Source organism: Rhinopithecus bieti, unplaced genomic scaffold, assembly GCF_001698545.2.
Source record: "Rhinopithecus bieti isolate Rb0 unplaced genomic scaffold, ASM169854v2 scaffold_61461, whole genome shotgun sequence".
Lineage (NCBI taxonomy): Eukaryota > Metazoa > Chordata > Mammalia > Primates > Cercopithecidae > Rhinopithecus > Rhinopithecus bieti.
Window position 1 is genome coordinate 833,397 of NW_016823852.1, and position 21,422 is coordinate 854,818.

Here is a 21,422-nt window from a genome sequence, read left to right on the forward strand (position 1 = left end):
GACGGCTTCCGAGACCCCACACAAGCTCCCGTTTATGATCCCAAGCTGATGCCCACACACACGTGCTTCTCCTCTTTCCTCACGATCTTCAAATTGTCCACTTGGGACAAGTCGGTTTAAGCAGAGCATTTCTCTGATCCTACAACTTCCCTCTCACATATGTGAGCTCACTGGAGTCTTTCACTGCTGTATTTACAACAGCTCTGTTCTGACCAAATCCTTACTGATGTGAGTTGAGTTTTTAAAAGAGGTCTTGTATCCCTGTATCAGTTTCATAATTTCAGATTTTTTAGAACTAAATACATCTTAACCTCCTCTGACTAAAAACTGTCAGAGACAGAAACTTCATCTAATGCTTTTATTGTTTTAACACAGATAAGCTATGGCCATGTAATCTCTGATTTCCAAAATGTGAACCAAGAACTATAACTCAACTTAGTCTTACAAAAATTAGATATTTTCCCTCATGGAAAAAACAAATCAGAAAATACTACATGGTTTTTTTGTTTTTTAAGTTTTTTCCTGGACTACTGGTTGAAATCACTGTAACAGAATAGAATATGTTAGAATATGTAGGCACATTCTGGAACATTACATCTAAGATTAACTACTTATATTTACCTTCATAAATTTAAAGCAAAATATAGCTCTTTATCCAAACAGTCTTCTTTCAGAACAATTTTTCCAAAATATTTAATACAGTGATTTTCTGTTTCTAGAAAAGACTAGAGTTTCCAATCCTTCCCACCTGAACAAAAACACCACTCTCTGACTATCACCCAAAGAGAAAAGAAGAAAGAAAAGGCCTTTAGGATGCAGTGGGCACAGACTGTAACGCCCAGACACAGAGGAAAGTCGGTCGGCGGAGGGAGCCTGGAATCCACCCTCCGCAGCTTCCTGAGGGGTGTGCTGGAGGCCACCTGTGGACACGCTCAGGTGCCGAGCACAACCAGTTTGTGGAGCTGGTAGAGAAAGGTGTTCTTCCCTCTGCTGCTCTCACGGTCGGCCTGCTCCATGACCAGCTGTGGATCAACCTAATGGGGTAGACAAGAGGACCAGTCAGGCTCTGTGACAGCGTTTCCAGACATAAAATACACATGCATTAACATCCGGGATGCACAAAGTATAATTCAGTTCTCCAAAAATATTTACAGAACACTTCTCTACTCTCGCACTTCATACTGTATGTTTGATAATTCATTTTTAATTTCATGTTTAAATAATCCCATTAAAGATGGACAAAAGACAGGAACACTTCTCAAAAGAAGACACTCAAGGGCCAAAAACATTTAAAAATGCTCCACGCATCACTAATCATCAGAGAAGTGCAAATCAAAACCACAGAATACCATCTCACACCAGTCAGAATAGCTATTATTAAAAAGTCAAAAAAACAATAGATGTTGGCAAGGCTGCAGAGAAAAGAGAATGCTTATACACCATTTGTGGGAATATAACTTAGTTCAGCCACTGTGGAAAGCAGTTTGGAGATTTCCCAAAGATCTTAAAACGGAACTACCATTTGACCCAGCAATTCCATTACTTGAGTATATATCCAAAAGAAAACAAATTGTTCTACCAAAAAGACACACGCATTCACATATTCACCACAGCATTATTCACAATAGCAAAGACATGGAATCAACCCAGGTGCCCATCAACAGTGGACTGGATAAAGAAGATGTGGTACACATATACCATGGAATACTACACAGCCATTAAAAAGAATGAAATTGTGCAATCAGGATGCAGCTAGAGGCCATTACCCTAAGCAAATTGACGCTGGAATAGAAAACCAAATACTGTAAATGTTCTCATCTAAAAGTGGAGCTAAACATTGAGTACTCATGGACATAAGATGGGAACAAGAGACATTGGGGACCACTAGATGGGGGAGGGAGGCAAGGATTGAAAAGTTACCTATTGGATACTATGCTTAGTACCTGGGTGATGGGATTAATTGTACCTCAAACCTTAGCATTATGCCACATACCCAGGTAACAAAAGTTGCAAATGTACCCCTTGAATCTAAAATAAAAGTTACAAACAAATAAATTCATGATTAATACTATGGCAAGCTTTACCGAGAAATCTCCCATGCATGCATATGTAAATGTGGATGGTAATTGCATTACAGGTTTTGAAAACACTGAAATTTTCTAAAACATACTAACCTCAAAGTGAAATTCTATTTTCAAGAAAGTCCTGCTAGTTCATCACCCTCAGACACTCCAGTCGAGGCTGATGGCCACAGGGGGTGGTGTGGCTGCCCCTCTCCTTGCCCATGAAGCTCTGCACATAATTGGGCCGGCTGCTGAGATCAGCCTTGGGGTCCCTGAAGTGGGACCTAGGCGCAGGGCACAGGGGGAGCAGACTAGCCTCACAGCAGGAGCAACCTTTAGGCGCAGGATGGGACACAGCACCCCAAAGCAGAGCCTCACTTAGATCGCGAAAAGGGAGAGGAAAGACTGCCCCTGCTGCTTTATATCTAAAGACGTCCCTGGCTCTAGAGTTAAATCTCCAAATTCCTTTGGGCTCCCTTCTCTGAAATCACATTTTGTTCCATTTCTAGCCCTACAGACAGGAAGTATCAGAGAGCCTGTGAAGGGCTTTTTCCTTCTTCATGACTCAACTGTGGCCCCTGAAAATTCCTTCACTGAAGTCTGAACCCCCACTGTGATGGTATTTGGAGATGAGGCCTCTGGGAGGTGATAAGGGTTAGATGAGGTTATAAGGGTGGGGCCCCCAGGATGGGATTTGTGCCCTAAGAGAGGACATCTCTGTTTCACGTGAGGACACAGTGAGAAGGTGGCCATCTGCAGATGTCCCTCACAAGGATCCACAAACTGGCACCTGTCCTAGGACTTCCAGCCTCCAGAGCTGTGAGAACAAATGTCTGCTGTTTCTAAGCCCCTACCCATGGTGGCACTGTGCCGGCAGCCCAAGCAAACAAAGATAACAACCAGTAGAGCCTGAAAGCCACCAAGCCAGTCACGCGGCAGGAACAGCCAAGGCGCATTTCACAAAGACCACCAAGAGCAGGAGGGTCCAATCCAGACCCTCATACCTGTTTTTTCCCAACTCACGGGCAGTGAGTTATTCTGGTGTCTCACTCTTTGCCGGGACATCACGTAGAGGATGCTGTGCAGAAACACCCTGTCTGGTCTGAGACATTTGCCGGCTGGCCCCCAAAGTCATCCACTTTGCCTCCTGTCTCTGCCTCTCGATCCCTCAAGTCAGCCCTGGCTCTGAACCCTGGGTCCGCCCTGGGCCTGTCCCCTCCTCCACGTGGCCTCGACTCATGTAGTAGCCTGCGTCCCACTCACCTGATTCCACTCGTAGGGCTTTTCATGCCACTTGGGAACAATCTTCTCTCTTGGTTTTGATTGACAGAACAAACTATAATTTTTTAAAAAAGGAAATTATCTTAATTATATATTAGTCACTGAAAACACTGCTGTGATTTTTTTAAAGATTTAAATCCTATATATTTCTCACAGAATTAGAACTAGAATAAACTGTTTAAAGGCCAACATTGATGCAGTTATGATCAGAAAATATTTTAATTTATAGCATATTCAAAAACAGAAAGAAATGGAGTGCGGCAAATCTGCAAGACCAAGTCTTGTCTCTATGTTCCCTTAGCAACCAGCACTGCACATCACCACATGAATGAGTCAAGTTCTCTGAAATGTAACAGGACATTTTGTACCATTAGCTCTCAAGCAGTCATGACAAGTTGGAAATATCATCAGCTTTAAAAGACAAGGAATTCGAGCAATGAGGGAGTAAAGAGTTCTGCAGAGCCTCTCCCCCTAAAAACTATCAAACAAGGCAAAATTGTAAACATACATACATACATACAACATACATACATATATACAACAATGATTTGAAGGCTCTGGAAATTAACCAAAGGCAAAGGCAAACAAGTTGAGGAGCATTTGTTCATGACAAACTGCCGGCTCCAGGGGAGAACAGTGGAGGGTGTGGAGTTCTTGCTGGCGTAAGGGGCCGCTCCCACCCCATACACCTGCCCTTGAACCCAGCACCACAGCACTCCCAGGGCCATAAAGGCTACGTGATCTGGATCACAGGGTGAAAAACCCTCACACCTTGATTTGCAGCACTGTCCGTAGAAACAGCAATGAAGGAAACAGATGGGGAAAGCCCACAGCTTTCCAGCCTCAGGCCACATCCTGCTTGGGGCCAGCAGCAGACCAGACTATTCAGGAGGTAAGAGGGAGACCCTGGAAAGGAGGGTGCCACAGAGGGAGAGCAGACCCTCCGCACATCTCTGACTGATGGAGGGGTGCACACATGTGGGAAAAACCTGGGAAGCTCTGAGAAAAACAGAGGCCAGGGAAGAATTAAAAAGTGCCTGAACTTGGAGTGCACTTTCCAACCCAATGGCAAAGAGCAGAAGCCTTCAGGGCAGTATTTAAACACAACTTCTGACTGATCACTGGCTAAGCACTAAACTGTGCAGATCAGATACAAGGACAACACCTAGGAAGCCAGACTAAAAAATAAAAATAAGAATAAACAAAACAAAACAGGAGCTGGGCGTGATCACACATGCCTGTAGTCCTACCTACTTGGGAGACTGAGGTGGGAGGACCGCCAGATGCCAGAGCCCAGGAGTTCAAGGCTGCAGTGAGCCATGACCACATCACTGCACTCCAGCTTAGGCAACAAAGTGAGACTTTGTTTCTATAAAAATTAAAATGGAAAACATAACAAAACACCAGAACCCAGACATCAGTGACCTCCCATCATGGGGGAGGGACTTACAGGTTAAGTCTAGGCATGCTTCTAAAGTGAAACAAACAAAACAATAAAACCAGAAACAACAGCTCTGGGGGACTGCTCCAGTACATTTCCAAAGTACCCAATTTCCAACAAAACATTAGGAGGCATCAAAGGCACAGGCATGTGTGGCCCACACACAGGAGAGCAGCCAGTAGAGGCTGAGTGTGTGGCCAGCTGCGGGTTCAGCACTTAAAGACCTCAAGGCAGCCACTGTGAACAGGTAGGTGCCAAGAATTTTTTTAAAAACAGGATAATAATGAGTCAGGGATAATCTCAATAAAAATTAAAACTACCAAAGAAACAATAGAAATCTTAGAGTTGAAAAGTACAATGAAATGGAAAATTCTCTGTACCACATCCACATCGATCTGAGATGAAACAATAAAGGATCAGTAACCTTAAGGATGGATCAGCAGAAATTAACCAATCTGAAGAACAAAGAGGAAAAAGACTGAAGAAAAGTGACCAGAGCCCCACAGACCAGCGAGGCCATTCGGACCGTGTTGGCAGGTGTTTAGCACCAGCACACCAGCAGATGTGCAAAGCAATGTCTCCCCAAGGGAGAAGAGAGCAGGCACGAGGCAGAAAAAAATTTGAAAAACTTCAAAATTGCAAAAATATTGTAAGTAAAAGGACAGAAAAGGCTGTGCTAAGCAAATGGTAGCGAAAGAGAGCTGGGGTAGCTATATTAATATCAGACAACATAGGCCTTAGAACAAGAAGTATTACTAGAGAAAGAAAGCTTTCATAATAATAATGACCCTGTGTGTAGGAAACCCTAAGGAGTCCGCAAACACTACTAGAATGCAGAGGTTGAACAAGGCCACAGGGTAAAAGACCAATATATAAAAATCAACTGATCCTTTCTAAAAAAAAATTCAAAAACAAAGAAAATTTTATTCACAATAGCATTAAAAGGACTAAAATATTTAGAAACAACTAAAGTGCAAGACCTGCACACTGAAAATTCTAAAACAGTGTTAAGAGAAATTAGAGAATACCCAAAGGAACAGACACTCCATCTCCATGGACTGGATGGCTCACTACTGTTAGGGTGGCGATTCTCCCCAAACTCACTCACAGGTTCCACACAATCCCTATCACAATTCCAAAAAGGCTTTTTATACAAACTGACAAGCTGATCCTAAAATTTACATGGAAAGGAAAAGAATAGAAAAGAGTAAAAATAATTTTGAAAAAGAACAAAACAGGAGGACTAATGCTACAGCAATTAAGACAATATAGCACTGGTACAAAGATAAAGTAATTGAACAAAACAGAAAGCCCAGTAATAAATCTTTACATTTATGGCAAATTGATTTTTGACCAAGGTACCAAGGCAATTCAATGGGAAAAGTATAGCTTTTCAGTAAATGATGTCATCACCACTAGATATTCATATGCAAAAAATGACTTTAGGCTCTTGTATCACATACCATATACAAAATCATCTCAAAATGGATCAAAAATCTAAATATAAAAAATTACAAAAAGAGAGAAAATGATTGTGACCTTGAGTTTAACAAGGATTTTTTTAGATATAGCACCAAAAGCATAATTCATTTTTAAAAAGGATAAAGTAGGCGGGGCGTGGTGGCTCACCCCTGTAATCCCAGCACTTTGGGAGGCCGAGGCAGGCAGATCACAAGGTCAAGAGATCGAGACCATCCTGGCCAACATGGTGAAACCTCGTCTCTACTAAAAATACAAAAATCACCTGGGCATGGTGGCAGGCGCCTGTGGTCCCAGCTACTCGGGAGGCTGAGGCAGGAGAATTGCTTGAACCCAGGAAGTGGAGGCTGCAGTGAGCCGAGATCGCGCCACTGCACTCCAGCCTGGGCGACAGAAGTAGACTGAGTCTCAAAAAAAAAAAAGATAAAATAGTGTCTTAGTCCATTTTCCCCTGTTATAACTGAAGACCAGAGAGTGGGTCACTTATAAAGAAACATATTTCTCACAGTTCTGGAGCTGGGAAGTGCAGGAGCATGGCTCTAGCACCTGGCCAGGGCCTTCTTGCTGCATCATGACATGGCAGAGGGGCAAGCGAGTACTTGAGACAGGAAGAGGCACTGGGGCAGGCCCACTTTACAACAATCCACACTCTCTTGATAACTAACCCTCTCACGCAATGACATGAGTCCAATCAACCCCTTATTATGCCCAACCTTCCAACACTGTTGCACTGGGCATTAGGTTTCAAACACATCACATTCAAACCACAGCAAGTAGATTTCATCAAAATTAAAAATTTGTGTTCTTTGGAAGACATCATTAAAATAAGAAGACAAGCTACACAATGGAGAAACTAATTGCAAATTACTTACCCAACAAAAGACAGGTATCTAAACTTTTAAAAAACTTTCTACAACTCAATAATGAAAAGACAAATTTAAAAATGGGCAAAAGATCTGAACAGACATTTCACTAAAAAAAAAAAAAAAAAAGATAAATGACTGGCTAAGAGGATAAAATGTTGCTCTACATCATTAGTCATTAAGGAAATGAAAATTAATGCTACAATGAGAAACTACCGTACTCACCACACCGACTGCAGTACCAACACACTGACAGTGCCACATGCTGGTGAGAATGTGGAGAAGCCAGAGTCAGCCTACGTTGCTGGTAGAAATGTAACATGTTACAGCTATTTTGGAAAACAGTTTGGCTGTTTCCTTTTTTTTTTTTTCCAGATGGAGTTTTGCTTTTGTCACCCAGACTGGAGTGCAATGGCGCAATCTTGGCTCACTGCAACCTCCACCTCCTGGGTTCCAGCGATTCTCCTGCCTCAGCCTCCAAGTAGCTGGGATTCCAGGCGCGTGCCACCATGCCCAATTAATTTTTGTGTTTTTGGTAGAGACAGGGTTTTACCAGGTTGGTCAGGCTGGTCTGGAACTCCTGACCTCAGGTGATCTGCCACTTCAGCCTCCCAAAGTGCTGGGATTACTTATAGGCGTGAACCACCACGTCCAGCCCTGGCCTTTTCTTAAAAGATTACCATAAACATACCAATACAACCTACCAACTCCACTCACAGACATCTACCCGAGAGAAAGACACGTCTTCACAAAAAGACTGCATGTGATTATTCATAGCGGCTTTCTTCCTAACGGCCAAATACTGGAAATAATCCAAATATTTCACCAGCTGGTGAATGCACAAAACAAAAAGTGGCGCGCGCACTGAAATGCTCTTCAGTGAAAAGGAGCGCGATCCAACATGGATGAGCCTCAAAAGCACCAAGCTAAGTGAAAGAAGCCAGATTTAAAATTAAAAATATCAGGGGAGGCAAATACATAAACAGAAAGCAGATCAGTGGTACCTAGGCTGGGGTGGGAGCAAGACCGCATGTAAATGGACAGGGGGAACTTTCAATCCTAAACACAGCTTTACTGAGGTGTACTTTACATATCCTAAAAGTCATCAACTTTAGGCACATAATTTATTACTTTTAGTACATTTATGGGGTTGTACAAACAATGACACATTCTGTTTCAATATATTAGTCAAACAGGTGGCATCTGTGACGTGCTACCAGGAGAAGTTGGGGCACCCCTGCATCTTGTCTTGGAGTCGCCAAGGAAAACACACAGTCAGGCCCTGGCTGGAACAAACCTTTACTTACAGAGAGAGGGGACAGGACAGGATCAGCTCTAGTGATGGGCACTGGTCCCTGTGGCCAGCAGGTAACTCCTGGAAGACAAGGCAGGCCTGTAGGCCCCTCTCCTGTGTGGCAGCAGGAGAGCCCTGTCCCATCCCTGCAGTGGTGGGATTGACCAGGTACCGTATGACACACAGGCTTAAGCAGAGCAGAGCCTGAATCAAGGAAAGATCTTCCCACACATGGCAACGAGCCCTCCACAAGCTGTGAGGACCCTTAATTTTATGGGAAGAAAGCGTTCCAGGCCCAAGGCCTGTTCTCAGACTGCAGAGAGGGGATCAAAGGCTGCCTACGTGAGACTGCCTTTCCTGACAATACTTAAGAGTAAACTTCTTTGGATGACAGAAATGCTGAAAAGCTGGGTTGCGTTGATAGACTGCACAACTATAAATTCACTAGAGTTATTGCATTGTTCAAACAAACCAATACCTATCTATGGCATAATAAGGCAGGACACAGTTACCCTCGTTTTGGGGGCAGGGAGTGATGGTGGCTATAACCACACCCGCACACCCTAAGGAGCACCGGGGCTCTGACCTGGGTGCTGGCCACATGGGCGTGTACCTGTGTACTTAAACTTCAACCCAAATTTTACATAAAAATATTTTTACCAGCCAGGCGTGGTGGCTCAATGCCTGTAATCCCAGCACTTTGGGAGGCCAAGGTGGGTGAATCACCTGAGGTCAGGAGTTTGCCTGACCAACATGGTGAAATCCCGTCTCTACTAAAAATACAAAAATTAGCTGGGCATGGTGGTGGGTGCCTGTAATCCCAGCTACCTGGGATGCTGAGGCAGGAGAATCGCTCAAACCTGGGAGGAGGAGGTTGCAGGGAGCTGAGATCATGCCATTGCACTCCAGCCTAGGTGACACAGAGCAAGACTCCATCTCAAAAAAAAAAAAAAAAAAAAAAAAAATTACCAGCTTGGGCAACATAGCAAGACCTCATCTATATAAAAAGCTTAAAAATTAGCCAGGTGTGGTGGTGCATGCCTATAGTCCCTGCTACTGGGGAGCCTGAGGCGGGAGGATCATGCGTGCCCAGGAGTTGGAGCTGCAGTGAGCCATGATCATACCACTGCACTCAGCTTGAGCAACAGAGTGAGACCCTATCTCTAACAATAAATAAATACATATTTAAAATATTTTTATATAAAAGAAAATGAAGAGAGAAAACTAAAACTGGCCTTTCTCACCATTTGTAAGACGACTATATATACCTTTTTAAAAAATGCTTATTAAACTAAAAGAAATCAAAGCAAAAGGCATAGGAAGGAGAGAAGTGTCACCGTGATACCAGATGCCACCTGCTCTCACATAGCTCCAGGTCCCAGCCAGCACAGGACACTGTCAGGCAAGGAAGGACCGTGTCCTGCCGAGGGAGACTGGCTCTGGGGCAGGAGCACAGGACTGGGTAGGTGGAATGCTGGTTTCTCCTCCACGACCACTCCCACTCTTCTTGGCCTTCCCAGGGCCCTTGAGCTGCCTTGGGCTCATGGGCTACACCAACAGGAGCCTTTGTCTCTGCATTCTGGTGTGGTTTGGCCCATGGAGAGTCCAGCAAGAGGTGAGAGACAGGGAGGTGAGGTCAGAATGCTCCTTCTCCGACCTCCCCTGCAGAGAGGCTGAAGAGAGACCCAGCTCTGTAAGGCCCAGTCCTGCAGGCCGGACTCCCCCGATCCCTAAGACACCCACCACTGGGAATGGTGGGTGACACATTACCCACTGTGGCTTCCCATGCCCTGCCCACGCTGTCCCTTCAAGGGACACACACACACACACACACACACACACACACACACACACACACGGGACAAGGGTGCTGCTCTCCACAGGAAGGGCGTCCTACATTCTGATGCCTCCCAGTGCTGCCTCCAGCACTGGCACTCCACTTCAGGTGATCGACATGTCACACTGCCTACACAATTCAAAACAGCCATGATCAAGGCAGCTGAGAAAGTTGATTGGGAAGAAAAGAAGACCACGTCATCACACAGCTTACCCTAAAAGCTTCTGACGGGCACTGTCCTGAAGCTGCGCAACTCTCTCTGGCCCAAGACACTTGCATCCATTTGGTCCATCACAGACTAGCTTGTTAATAGCAGCCCTGAGAATATTAACCTGTAAATAAACAGCAACATAAACACTCATACGGCTCCAGTGTAACTGAATTTCATCCCATGTTAGATAATCCATAGCATTCAGAGTTAGTATTCTCTGTCATCAATATGGTTTATCCACTTACCTGCTGAAGGCATCTTGACTGTTCCCAGTTTTTAGCAATTATGAATCAAGCTGCAATTGATATTCACATACAAGTTCTATGAGGATGCTAGTTTTCAAATCTCTTGAATAAATACCTACAGATGGGATTCCTGGGTCATATGGTAGGTGCGGGCTTAACTGCATATGAAACTGTCTTCTAAAACAGTGGCACTAATCTGCACTCCCACCAGCAATGAACAAAAGGTCCCCGGGACCTGCACCACATCCTTGCCATTGCTGGTTACTGTTAGGTTTTGGATTTTAGCCATTCCAGTAAGTATGTGGTGCTATCTCATGGGAGTGTCAATTTGCCTTTTCCTAATGGCATATGATGCTGAGCATCTTTTCTTGTGTTTATTGCCATGTATACTTTAATTTTGTTGCTTGTTTTCTTATAATTGAGTTTTAAGAGTTCCTTACATATTGTGGATACAAGTCCTTCATCAGATATGCAACTTGTAAATATCTTCTCCTAGTGTGCACTTGGTCTTCTCTTCCTCTGAAGAGGGTCTTTTGCAGAACAAAAGTTTTTAATTTTGATAAATTCAAATGTATCAATTTCCCCTTCACAGATTGTGCTTTGGGTGTTGTATTTACAAACTCATGCCACACCCAAAGTCACACAGATTTTCTGTATTTGCTTGTAGCATCTTAATAGTTTTACATTTTCCCATTAGGCCTATGGCTTAAGGAGTAGTTTCAAGCCCATAAGCCCCTTCTTGAGACCGGGCAATCATGACTTAACAGCTACAGAGACACACCCACACCTGCCCCTGGAGCATCGGCAGCTGTCTCCGCAGCTCCTCCTTTCCCCCAGCCGTTCAGTGTGGTACGTTAACCTCACCCGTCCCATGGAACTTCTAAGAAAGAAAGGCAATTGAGTACTTAGAGAGTAGCATTTCTCAAACTATTTGTGGTAAAGGATCAGTTTTGGTTTCCTCACTTTGTAAAATGCAATAAAAATAAATTACTATAATGATGAAAGATTTTTTTAATGTACACAATATGAGCCCACATTTCTCATTATTAGATTCAAATGACATACAAATACTTTCTGTACAACACAGTTTCCCTGTCTGCCTCTGCTACCTCACCCCAGAGCTACTGCGGTGCCCAGACAATGCTGCAAGTAGCTCAGCTCTGCACTCACGCCGACCCAGCCCTCTGCTCAGCATGGTCACCAGGCTGGGAGAAGGGCAGACGGGCAGGAACTCGTGTCCTCCTTTCCCAGTAAGAACTAGTGAGTAAGAACTTCCTGACTCGGAATGAGATCCACAGCAGCCCTACAGCCCGTGGTTTAGCTGATTGCCCAGAAAAAAGCTTAACCCAGGAGACACCAAATGAGAGATTCAGAGAGCACCATCTATCAGGAAGTTACTTTTCACAGGAAAGATACGTGAAATTGGCAAGTTAAGGAGCGGTCCTCCTGGAAGGCGACCCCAGGAGGAACAAGGAATATGCACATCTCCAGGACCAGAGGCGTGTGTCTGCACCGCAAGCTCCACAGCAGACTCTGCACTCACTGTCAGGTGAGCAAAACCAGAAAGAGACAGGGTTGTGGCGCCGTGATGCTGTGCTACCCTTACCTCGACAACGTCCTCCACGCTGAACTGAACGTCAAACGCAAGCTCCATGTCGTGCTCGGGCAGTATGGAAGCCCCTGTAGTTGAATTCCACCCCAAACCACAAAGGACTCCAGTATAGTACTTGCCATTCTGATCAATCCTAAATGGAATGTTTTCAGAAGAGTCCATTATTTCAGAATTGTTAAAGTACATGTTTTAGCATGTAAAAATTGACCGATAAAATTATCCTAAATTCTGCCAGCCCTAGCACAGCAATTAATTTCATTTGTGCATTTTTTCTGCCAGTTTTTACAATCAAAATATAGTTACAAAATATATAGGTAAGGATAGTAAATTCCATATTTTATTAATACTTAATTTTATTAATACTTTATTAAGTTTCTAATGTGGTAGATAAGATAATGAAAAGAATATTTTATCATTAATGGGGTTTTTTTTCCCCTTACCTTTAAATTCCTTCCATGGGTTAAATTCTTATTAGGGAGATTTCTGGAGAAAGGCTATGCACATATTTATGACTTGTGAAACAAGTCTAGCACTTAGAAAAAGCCTAAAAAAAAAGGCTGTTTCACCTTCTCATCCTAAAACAATGGTGCACACTTACAAAGTTTTGTATCCCAGTTTTATCACCACCTTCCTCTGACCACTGGCACATCCTGTCACTTTTACTAGTCCCTAAATCCGTTAGCCTCTCCATTGCTGCTGCCAACAGCCTGGTCCAAGACACTGTCACTTCTCACCTGGACTTGGTAACAACTTTTCTGACCAATTCCCCATCTCTTACTCCTGTCTCTTCCAATCTTTTTTCCATAGAGCACACTGGGGTAGCTTCTCAAAACAAATCCAATATTACTCCCGTGCCCAAGGCGTGTCATTAGTTTCCAACTGCACTGGGAATTACGGTGGGATCTACAAGCCACAGTGGTCTAGATGTGACTGTGACTACGGTAAAACTCACACTGTGTGGCTTCTGCAGCTAGACTACAAAAGGTGACACAGGCCAGGTGATATGCTTAAGCTTTGTGTCTCCACCCAAATCTCATCCTGAATTGTAGTTCCCACAGTCCAAATGTGTCATGGGAGGGGCCCTCTGGAAGGCAGTTAATCATGAGGGTGGTTACCCTCATGCTGTTCTCGTGATGATGAGTGAATTCTCATGAAATCTGAGTATTTTGTAAGGGGCTTTTCCCCCTTTTGCTCGGCACTTCTCCTTGCTGCCGCCATGTGAAGAAGAATGTGTTTGCTTCCCCTTCCACCATGACTGTGAGTTCCCTGAGGCCTCCCCAGTCATGCGGAACTGTGAGTCAATTCGACCTCTTCCTGTATAATTTACCCAGGCACGGGTATGTCTTTATTAGCAGCGTGAGAATTAACTAATACACTGGGCACAGTGGCTCACACCCATAATCCCAGCACTTTGGGAGGCCGAGGCAGGCAGATCACTTGAGGCCAGGAGTTCGAGACCAGCCTGGCCAACATGGCGAAACCCCGTCTCTACTAAAAATACAAAAATTAGCCAGGCGTGGTGGGGCACACCTGTAATCTCAGCTACCTGGGAGGCAGAAGTGGGAGGATCGCTTGGAGGCAGAGGTTGCAGTGAGCTGAGATGGCGCCACTGTACTCCAGGCTGGCTGACAGAGTGAGACTTCAACTCAAAAAAAAAAAAAAAAAAGTGACAGTTGCCACCTGGCTCATTCTCAGGACCCTCAGCACCAACCCACCATGCTGAGGACACCCAAATTAGCCTACAGACAGACCACTTGTGGAAGTCCTCAGCGAGAGCAGCTGAGGCCTCTGGCAAGCAGCAACCACCAGATGTGAGCCTGGACACCCGCTAGCCTTCAGTCGTTCAGCTGGAGGCCCCAACACTGCGAGCACAACAAGCCGTCCCTGTGTACACTGACACAGTTCCTCACCCACAGAGGCAAAGAAGGTTGCTGTAGCCCATTGAAGTTTTGGGGTAATTTGTTTTTAGCCATAGTAGCTGGAAAACCCAGTTAAATAATCAGTCTTTGTTCAATCCACCCTCATTTAATTTGTTGTTTAATTTTTGTGGGTACACAGTAAGTATATATATTAATTTTTAAGTTTTAATTGACAGAACTTGTTGTTGTTGTTGTTTAAAGATCCCCCCACCCTCTCATGCCTATTCAGAAGCACCATCTTCCTAGGGTTACAGCACTGCCCTCGACACGTGACTTGCCCTCTAAATCATGGCAGTCTCCCGAGTAGCAAAACCTGGCTCCAGGAACCAAGGGAAGCAGGTAAGTACAGTGATCTTGTCACTACACCAATAAGAGAGTGTTCTCAGATGTCTGCTCCCATCCTGGAGGTGCCAGGCTCTGCTACCACGGAGCATTCTGCTCACCCAGGGAGGCGGCCTCCACGAAGTACACAATGATGATGCCACTGAATCCAGGCTGACACCATCAACTACTCCAACTGTTCAGGGAAAACACCTCGAGGACGGGGCAGCAAAAGGAGTGACGCACTCCAGGGACAAATGTGTGGTGGATCAGCTCCATGAGGAAGGTAAGAGGAAATCTGGCACCAAGGCTCAGTCACCCTGAGTTACTGAGGGGCCAGCTACAAGCAAAGGTCACATGGCAGAAAGAATAAAGGAGGGGAGACAAATGGCAGCTAGGTCAGTCCACAGCCAGTTGGCAAGGAAGGGGACAGTGGCCTCCACTTAGATGTCTCTGCTTATGAATGGGGCGTAACACATATCTCCTTTCCCTTTTTAAATTGAAAATCAAGATAAAATTTTCTGTTTAGCTTCTTTTCCTGCCACTGTTGTACAAAGGGTATATTAGAGGTGGCAAAAAATTATCACTTAGTCGTAAAGTTGAATCAGTTGTGATAGGACAGTGACACATGTGGAGGGAGAACAGACTTTACCCAGAGACTGCAGGCTTCGAGTTTAACAAGTGGGGCCAGGACAACCTCTAGTGCAACAGCCAGACGCCACCCCAACAGGAGACGAGTCCCATGCGGGTGCGCATTAGAGAGGTGGCTCAGAAAAGGAAGCAAGCTGGCACGGGTGCATGGCCCGGCAGCGGCTCTCAGGAGCTGTGTGCTTTGGAGGACAGCTCCCCTCTGGAACACACCTAAGACACAGTGACGGGACCCCTGGGCCTGGTCTGTACTGAAGATTCCCCTCCTGCTCACTGCAGAGGACTGCATACTTGAAGTGAACGGAAAGGAGAATGCTCATCTCAAATCAAACAGCTCTCATCTTTCAAAGTTTCTCAAAAACAGTTGTTACTCACTCAACAAATTTAAAAAAAACTCCAACCTGAGAGACAGAGTAAGACCCTGTCTCAAAAAACAAAAACAAAATAAACAACAACACCACCAAGCTTATACAACTACTCAGAGGCAGGCAGAGTTTGGAGGAAAACAAGCCAGGCCCCCCTGCTATCTTTCTGATAATCACCTAGGTAAGCCTGTGGATTCAAAGGCAACTAGTCTTACGCACACTGTCACATAAACCATCCCAAATCTGGGACACTTCAGTTAATTCAACAAAATGATTATAACCACCAGCAAGGCACTGTGTATTGTTATATACATAACCTTTTCCTATTAAGCTTGTGCTTTTTCTAGAAAGACGGTGTTTTAAATACCAAGTATGTCAGTATTTCTTGAATGTCTACAACCTAAACACCTGCACTCTGGAGTTTTAAAAATAATACACTATATTATTCAAATCTTCAAAAGCTGGTGTTGAAAAGAAGTGAAGCAGGAGCTTTGTCTAGTTAAAAAGGCAAGCAGGGCATCCAAAGTGCCATGACAGGAAGGGACCTGCTTCTGCACTAGCCAAGTCTCGGGCCTGCATGTGCACAGTGTGCTATTGCTCATGAGATAATCCCACTGCCATGTGTGGTTCCTACACATCTGTCTCCCCAACGAGGGCTCCAAGATATCTGAACTTAGAGATATTTATTGCATCATCATTGCAAAATTAGGCCAAATTTCAACAATTAAAGGCATATTCAATTCTATCAGAACAAGAGCTGCTCAGAAACAAGTGCATATATAAATAAAACAGGGCAGTATTTTGGTAAGCCATCATATGCCCATTCAGTGATATATGATGCAATTATCAAAATGGATATTTACAAAGATATCATAATATGAAAAACCTGATATTTGTGGGAAAAGAATACAGTATAACAAGAATCTTAAATGAAAATATGTATATACATAAAATTTTAAATAAGTATACTAAATATTTAAGTTTAAATCTATAAATTTAAAATGTGTTCATTTTCACATTTGGCTTTTTCTAAGTAGCACATATTTTAAATAAAAAAATATTCGTACAACTAAAAAAAATCACTGCACATTTTGAGACTGCACTGTCAGATTCTGAACAGGTGTAATGGCAAAAAGTACTGAGTAAACGGTGGGGCCCCTTCACCTGCCTTGTCTGAACTCAGCCCGCTAGGTCTACAGACCATCCCCCATGCTCACCAGCTGACTAGAAAAGAAGAAAAGGGTAACTTTCCATGGCCCCAACTCTTGAAGTGCTACCAGGCCTCTACTGCAGTCTCGTCATGGCCATTTCCATCCTGCCCAGTAGAATGTGAGTTCCTAAAGCCCAAATATTACTCCTTTTCTAGCCACCCCCACCCACTGCTCCACTAAAACCTAGGTTAGTGCTTTCCCCACAGAGAATGCTCTGTCAATCCCTAATGTGGAAACAAAACCTTACAAGGCAGCAGCCCCCACTGTGAGGGTGACTTTAAGAGCTCTGCTCATACCATCATACACTCCTCTCTATCAAAGTCTCTGGGAGAAATCCTGACTTAATCGTGGCACTAACAAGAGCTACAATCTTCTGATGTCATGGTTACCAAAGGAAGGGGGACTGACATGTACTTGTTGAAAACTGGTCACCAGAAAACGTGGAATCACATTTACCACCCATTGACAATGGGATGTCCACCACACCATGATATCCCATTTTGAGCCTGATTCCTAGCTCCATTTTTAATCTATTTTGCCCCACTTTTGCCTCAAGCTCCTACATGACACTGTGTGTACCTTTACAAGTTTTCTGAGCTTCTTTCAAAATCAGCCCAAGCATAAATCAATCAATAACAACACAGGCTTCACCCCAAGCAGCGAGCCGTGCCATGGCTAGCTTCTGTAAAGGCTTTCTTTCCAAAAGGAGCAAGGAGAGGCCCCCATTTTTTCCCTGTCAGGTTCTTATTTTACAAAGCCTACAGACAAGAGGGATGCCCGTACCTTAACTCCATCACCGGTGCGAATAACATGCTGAGGAGAGCCGGGAGGCCAGGGATATGAGGCATCAGAGAGGTTTCTCTCAGCAGCATCGTAGATCCTGTTCAAGTCACGCTAAATCAACATCGGGCATTAACTCACGCTGCTCAGGGCAGCGTTCCCTCCCGGCCCACTCCTACTCATCTGCAGGCATCCCCTCCTCTGCTGAGTCTGTCCAGTCCCCACAGGCCCACCCCAGTAGTAACGCACACTCCCTGTTCTCTGTTCCCACGGTACCCTACAGAGACACACTCCGCTATGATGCTTAACCTTTTACCCCACCTTGGGGATAGCTCCTATTTGGTTACTCTTTGCATCTCTTTCCCCTCATCAGGCTATTGGATTTTTCCCAGGGCCAAGAGCTTAGATGTATTCTACTCTGCAGTCAAGCAGGGTGGAATGAAAGAAAGATCCAGGAGTCAATTATTAATACTTCCCACATCCTTGTACAAAAGGAAACATAAGAACGCTCCACCGTGTAAACTCACAGCAGCCAAAGCAGTCAGAAAATGGCCTAAAAGAGTGGCACATAAGCCAGGCGTGGTGGCTCACGCCTGTAATCCCAGCACTTTGGGAGGCCGAGGTGGGTGGATCACAAGGTCAGGAGATCAAGACCATCCTGGCTAACATGGTGAAACCCCATCTCTACCAAAAATACAAAACATTAGCCAGGCATGGTGGTGGGCGCCTGCATTCCCAGCTACTTGGGAGGCTGAGGCAGGAGAATGGCGTAAACCCGGGAGGCGGAGCCTGCAGTGAGCCAAGATCGGCCACTGCACTCCAGCCTGGGTGACAGAGCGAGACTCCATCTCAAAAAAAAAAAAAAAAAAAAAAAAAGAACAGCACATAAGTGTACACTTGTTCACCAATTAGAGGATAAATTGTTCCTAGTAGCTGAAGTCAAGGAAAAGAAAAAAAGAGAGGACAAGGAACAAACAGAAGCTTTAAATTACCAGTTGCATTGATGGACAGGGAAGCTGCAACCAGCATTCTCTGGTGAAGGTCTTCAGGGGCGTCACTGATAATGACAGAGTTGATGCTCTCCTTCTCAATCCACACACACCTAAAAGGCAGGAGCACCAGGAGATGGGGTGACTGATCCACCAACCAGGCAATGTGCTATGCCAACCCACAAGCAACCCATTTCAAAAATACAAACAGGCAACTGCGATGATAGACGGGAAGAAATATTTAACCCCCCACTCTCCTGCACATCTCCTTTTACTAGACCACCTCTTCACACAGCAGTCCTCAAGCTGGTCCTTGGCCCTCTTCTCTCTCCACTCCCTCGTGGATGATCCCGACCACTCCTTGGCTTAGGAACCAGGCACACACTGTGGATGCCCAAACCTCCACCTCCACTCGAGACCCTCTGCCCTGCACTGCCAACCCATAAGGGCCATCACCTGCATCCTGGCAGAGGTCCACCCCACAGTTCCTCCGTCACCTCTCAGCAGAAGCCTGGCGCAGCTCCAGCAAGGACACCCTTAATTCTTCCTCTTCCCTTCATCACTGACTCTAATGCAGCTCTATCCTGCTGCTTCCACTCTGAAAGCGCTGGTGAAGCTGTTTCTGTATCTCCTGCCTTGGACTCAGTCTCCCATATTCCCACCCTGGGTTACAGCAGGGACCAGCCTCAGAAGCACAATCCTGCCTAAGGATCTTTCTACTCTGAAATCCAGTGCCGGCTTCACACAGGGGCTCCTGAGACTATAAGCGCAGGCAGGTCCCCAGAGGCCTTGTGGAAATGCAGGCTCATTTGGAAGGCCCAAGGGGACCTGGGCATCTGCATTTCCAATGTGCTCCCCAGAGGACATTTTGAGAAGACAAGGAATCATTTTAAAAGGCACATAGTAAGGTTCACCAACCCTTTCAGGATGAAGTCTACATAGCTTGCCCTCGTCTACCACAAGCTTGGCACCTCCCTTCCTCCCAACCAATTCTCCAATCTTACTAAACTCACTCGAGTTACTCACACGTGCAAACTCTCAAACTCAAGCCTACGCACTTGCCCGTGGAGCCACCCTCATCCCATCTCCCCTCTCTTCCTCCAACACCTGCACCTTGGCTGATGCCTCTGTATCCGCCAGGCCTCAGATTTCTCTGGAAAACTCCATGGTCTTTCAAGGGTGGTTGAGCCCCCTAGATGCTTTCATGTTCTGTGCCCTTATCAAAAGCCCTATCACCCTATATTGTAGTTACCAGCTTCTTCTACACCCCCGCCCACCAACTGGATCCATAATTTTCATGAAGACAAACAACTGTTTCTTGTTCACTACTGTTTGCCCCAAACCACACACTGCTCCTGGCATACAGTTGGCTCTCACAGCTTTGCTGAATAACAATTGTAACAAGAACAGAAAAAAATGTAGTCTCTGATAAAAGACACTCAAAAATGTCTTATATAGAATGGCTTTCATGTGAGAGAGAGAGAGAATACCTCAAATCAGGAACTGGGAGAGAAATGAGAAGTTAGAAAAGAAGGGAGAGAAATGAGAAGTTAGAAAAGATAACACATTCCGGCCAGGTGCGGTGGCTCACGCCTGTAATCCCAGCACTTTGGGAGGCCGAGGCGGGTGGATCACACAGTCAGGAGTTTGAGACCAGCCTGACCAACATGGTGAAATCCCGTCTCTACTAAAAATACAAAAATTAGCCAGGCATGGTGGCATGCACCTGTAATCCCAGCTACTCAGGAGGCCGAAGCAGGAGAATTGCTTGAATCCGGGAGGCGGAGGTTGTAGTGAGCTGAGATTGCACCACTGTACTCCAGCCTAAGTGACAGCGTGAGACTCTGTCTCCAAAAAAAAATGATAACACATTCCAACAGTTTAGATATAAAGATACATTATTTTCTGATGAGGTCTACAAATACAAAAGCAGAGTAAAAAAATTCATGGAAAACTTAAGTTAATCATACCTGAATTTGGATATTCTGGTCAAACTATGGCACTTTAGTTCATAAGGGTTAAAAGGCCCGTGAAGTACTGCCTGCATGCACAAATTATAGGAAGTGTTACCAATAAGCAAGATAACACTTAACATGAATTTTTAAAACTCAAAAGTCAGCTCATCCTTTAAAGAAAAAAAAAGAAATCTCATTCATAATGTCTTTACGATTCAGTTAAGAAAAGTGCCTTAAAGAAGGTATTTTTCTGGGATGTAACTCATTCTCTTCAACGATTTCACTAACATTCTTTGATATATATGTTTAAGAAAGCCTTTGAACAACAAAAAAGAATCATTGACAAATAATTTAGTGGAAATACTATTATTTGAATTGCAGCAGGCTAACTCAGTTGCATAGGTAGACCTGAGATCACACAGCCAGAGGCTGGGGAAATACAAGTGGAGTCTCTGAACAAGGAGACACCCTGGCCAGTCCTCCTCTCCAAGCAGGCAGGCAGCACTGGCTCTAACAGCCAGCCAGGGAGTCCAAGGCTGGCACCAGTTCTCTGAACCCATACACTGTGCTTCCTTTAGTCTGACAAAAAAGTACATCAGGAGGGTTAAAAAAAAAAAAAAAAAAAAAAAAACTAGTCAAAGCTTCTCTCTAAACCCCACTAAACACTAAACCCCAGGGTTTTTTCTTATTATAAGAGGATTCATTGTGAGAAAAGTAACAGCATTAAAAGCCAGAAAAGAAAAAACCACCATGACTACTGACTACAACTCCTAGCATATAAATGTAGAATGATACTAAGCTTTTAAATTACATTTTAAAACTCCTACAATCACCTTAGAGTTTGGAGTACCCAGTTTATTGGAAGAAAAGCTCTCTAACAAAATCCGGATGAGATACTTCTCGTCGTC

At 44.6% G+C, this 21,422-nt stretch overlaps 1 protein-coding gene across 1 annotated transcript in view; it reads right to left on the bottom strand.

Moving 5' to 3' along the window:
• Positions 1-344: 344 nt before the first annotated feature.
• TDRD9 (tudor domain containing 9) overlaps positions 345-21,422 on the bottom strand; it is a 137,587-nt gene continuing 116,509 nt past the window's right edge. The window contains 8 exon segments of the mRNA XM_017861911.1: positions 345-1,034; positions 3,327-3,399; positions 10,472-10,590; positions 12,321-12,459; positions 17,574-17,670; positions 18,563-18,672; positions 20,530-20,600; positions 21,348-21,422. The exon segment at positions 21,348-21,422 is cut by the window's right edge and continues 7 nt beyond it. Coding sequence (XP_017717400.1) covers positions 933-1,034; positions 3,327-3,399; positions 10,472-10,590; positions 12,321-12,459; positions 17,574-17,670; positions 18,563-18,672; positions 20,530-20,600; positions 21,348-21,422 — 786 coding nt within the window. The 3' untranslated portion in view covers positions 345-932.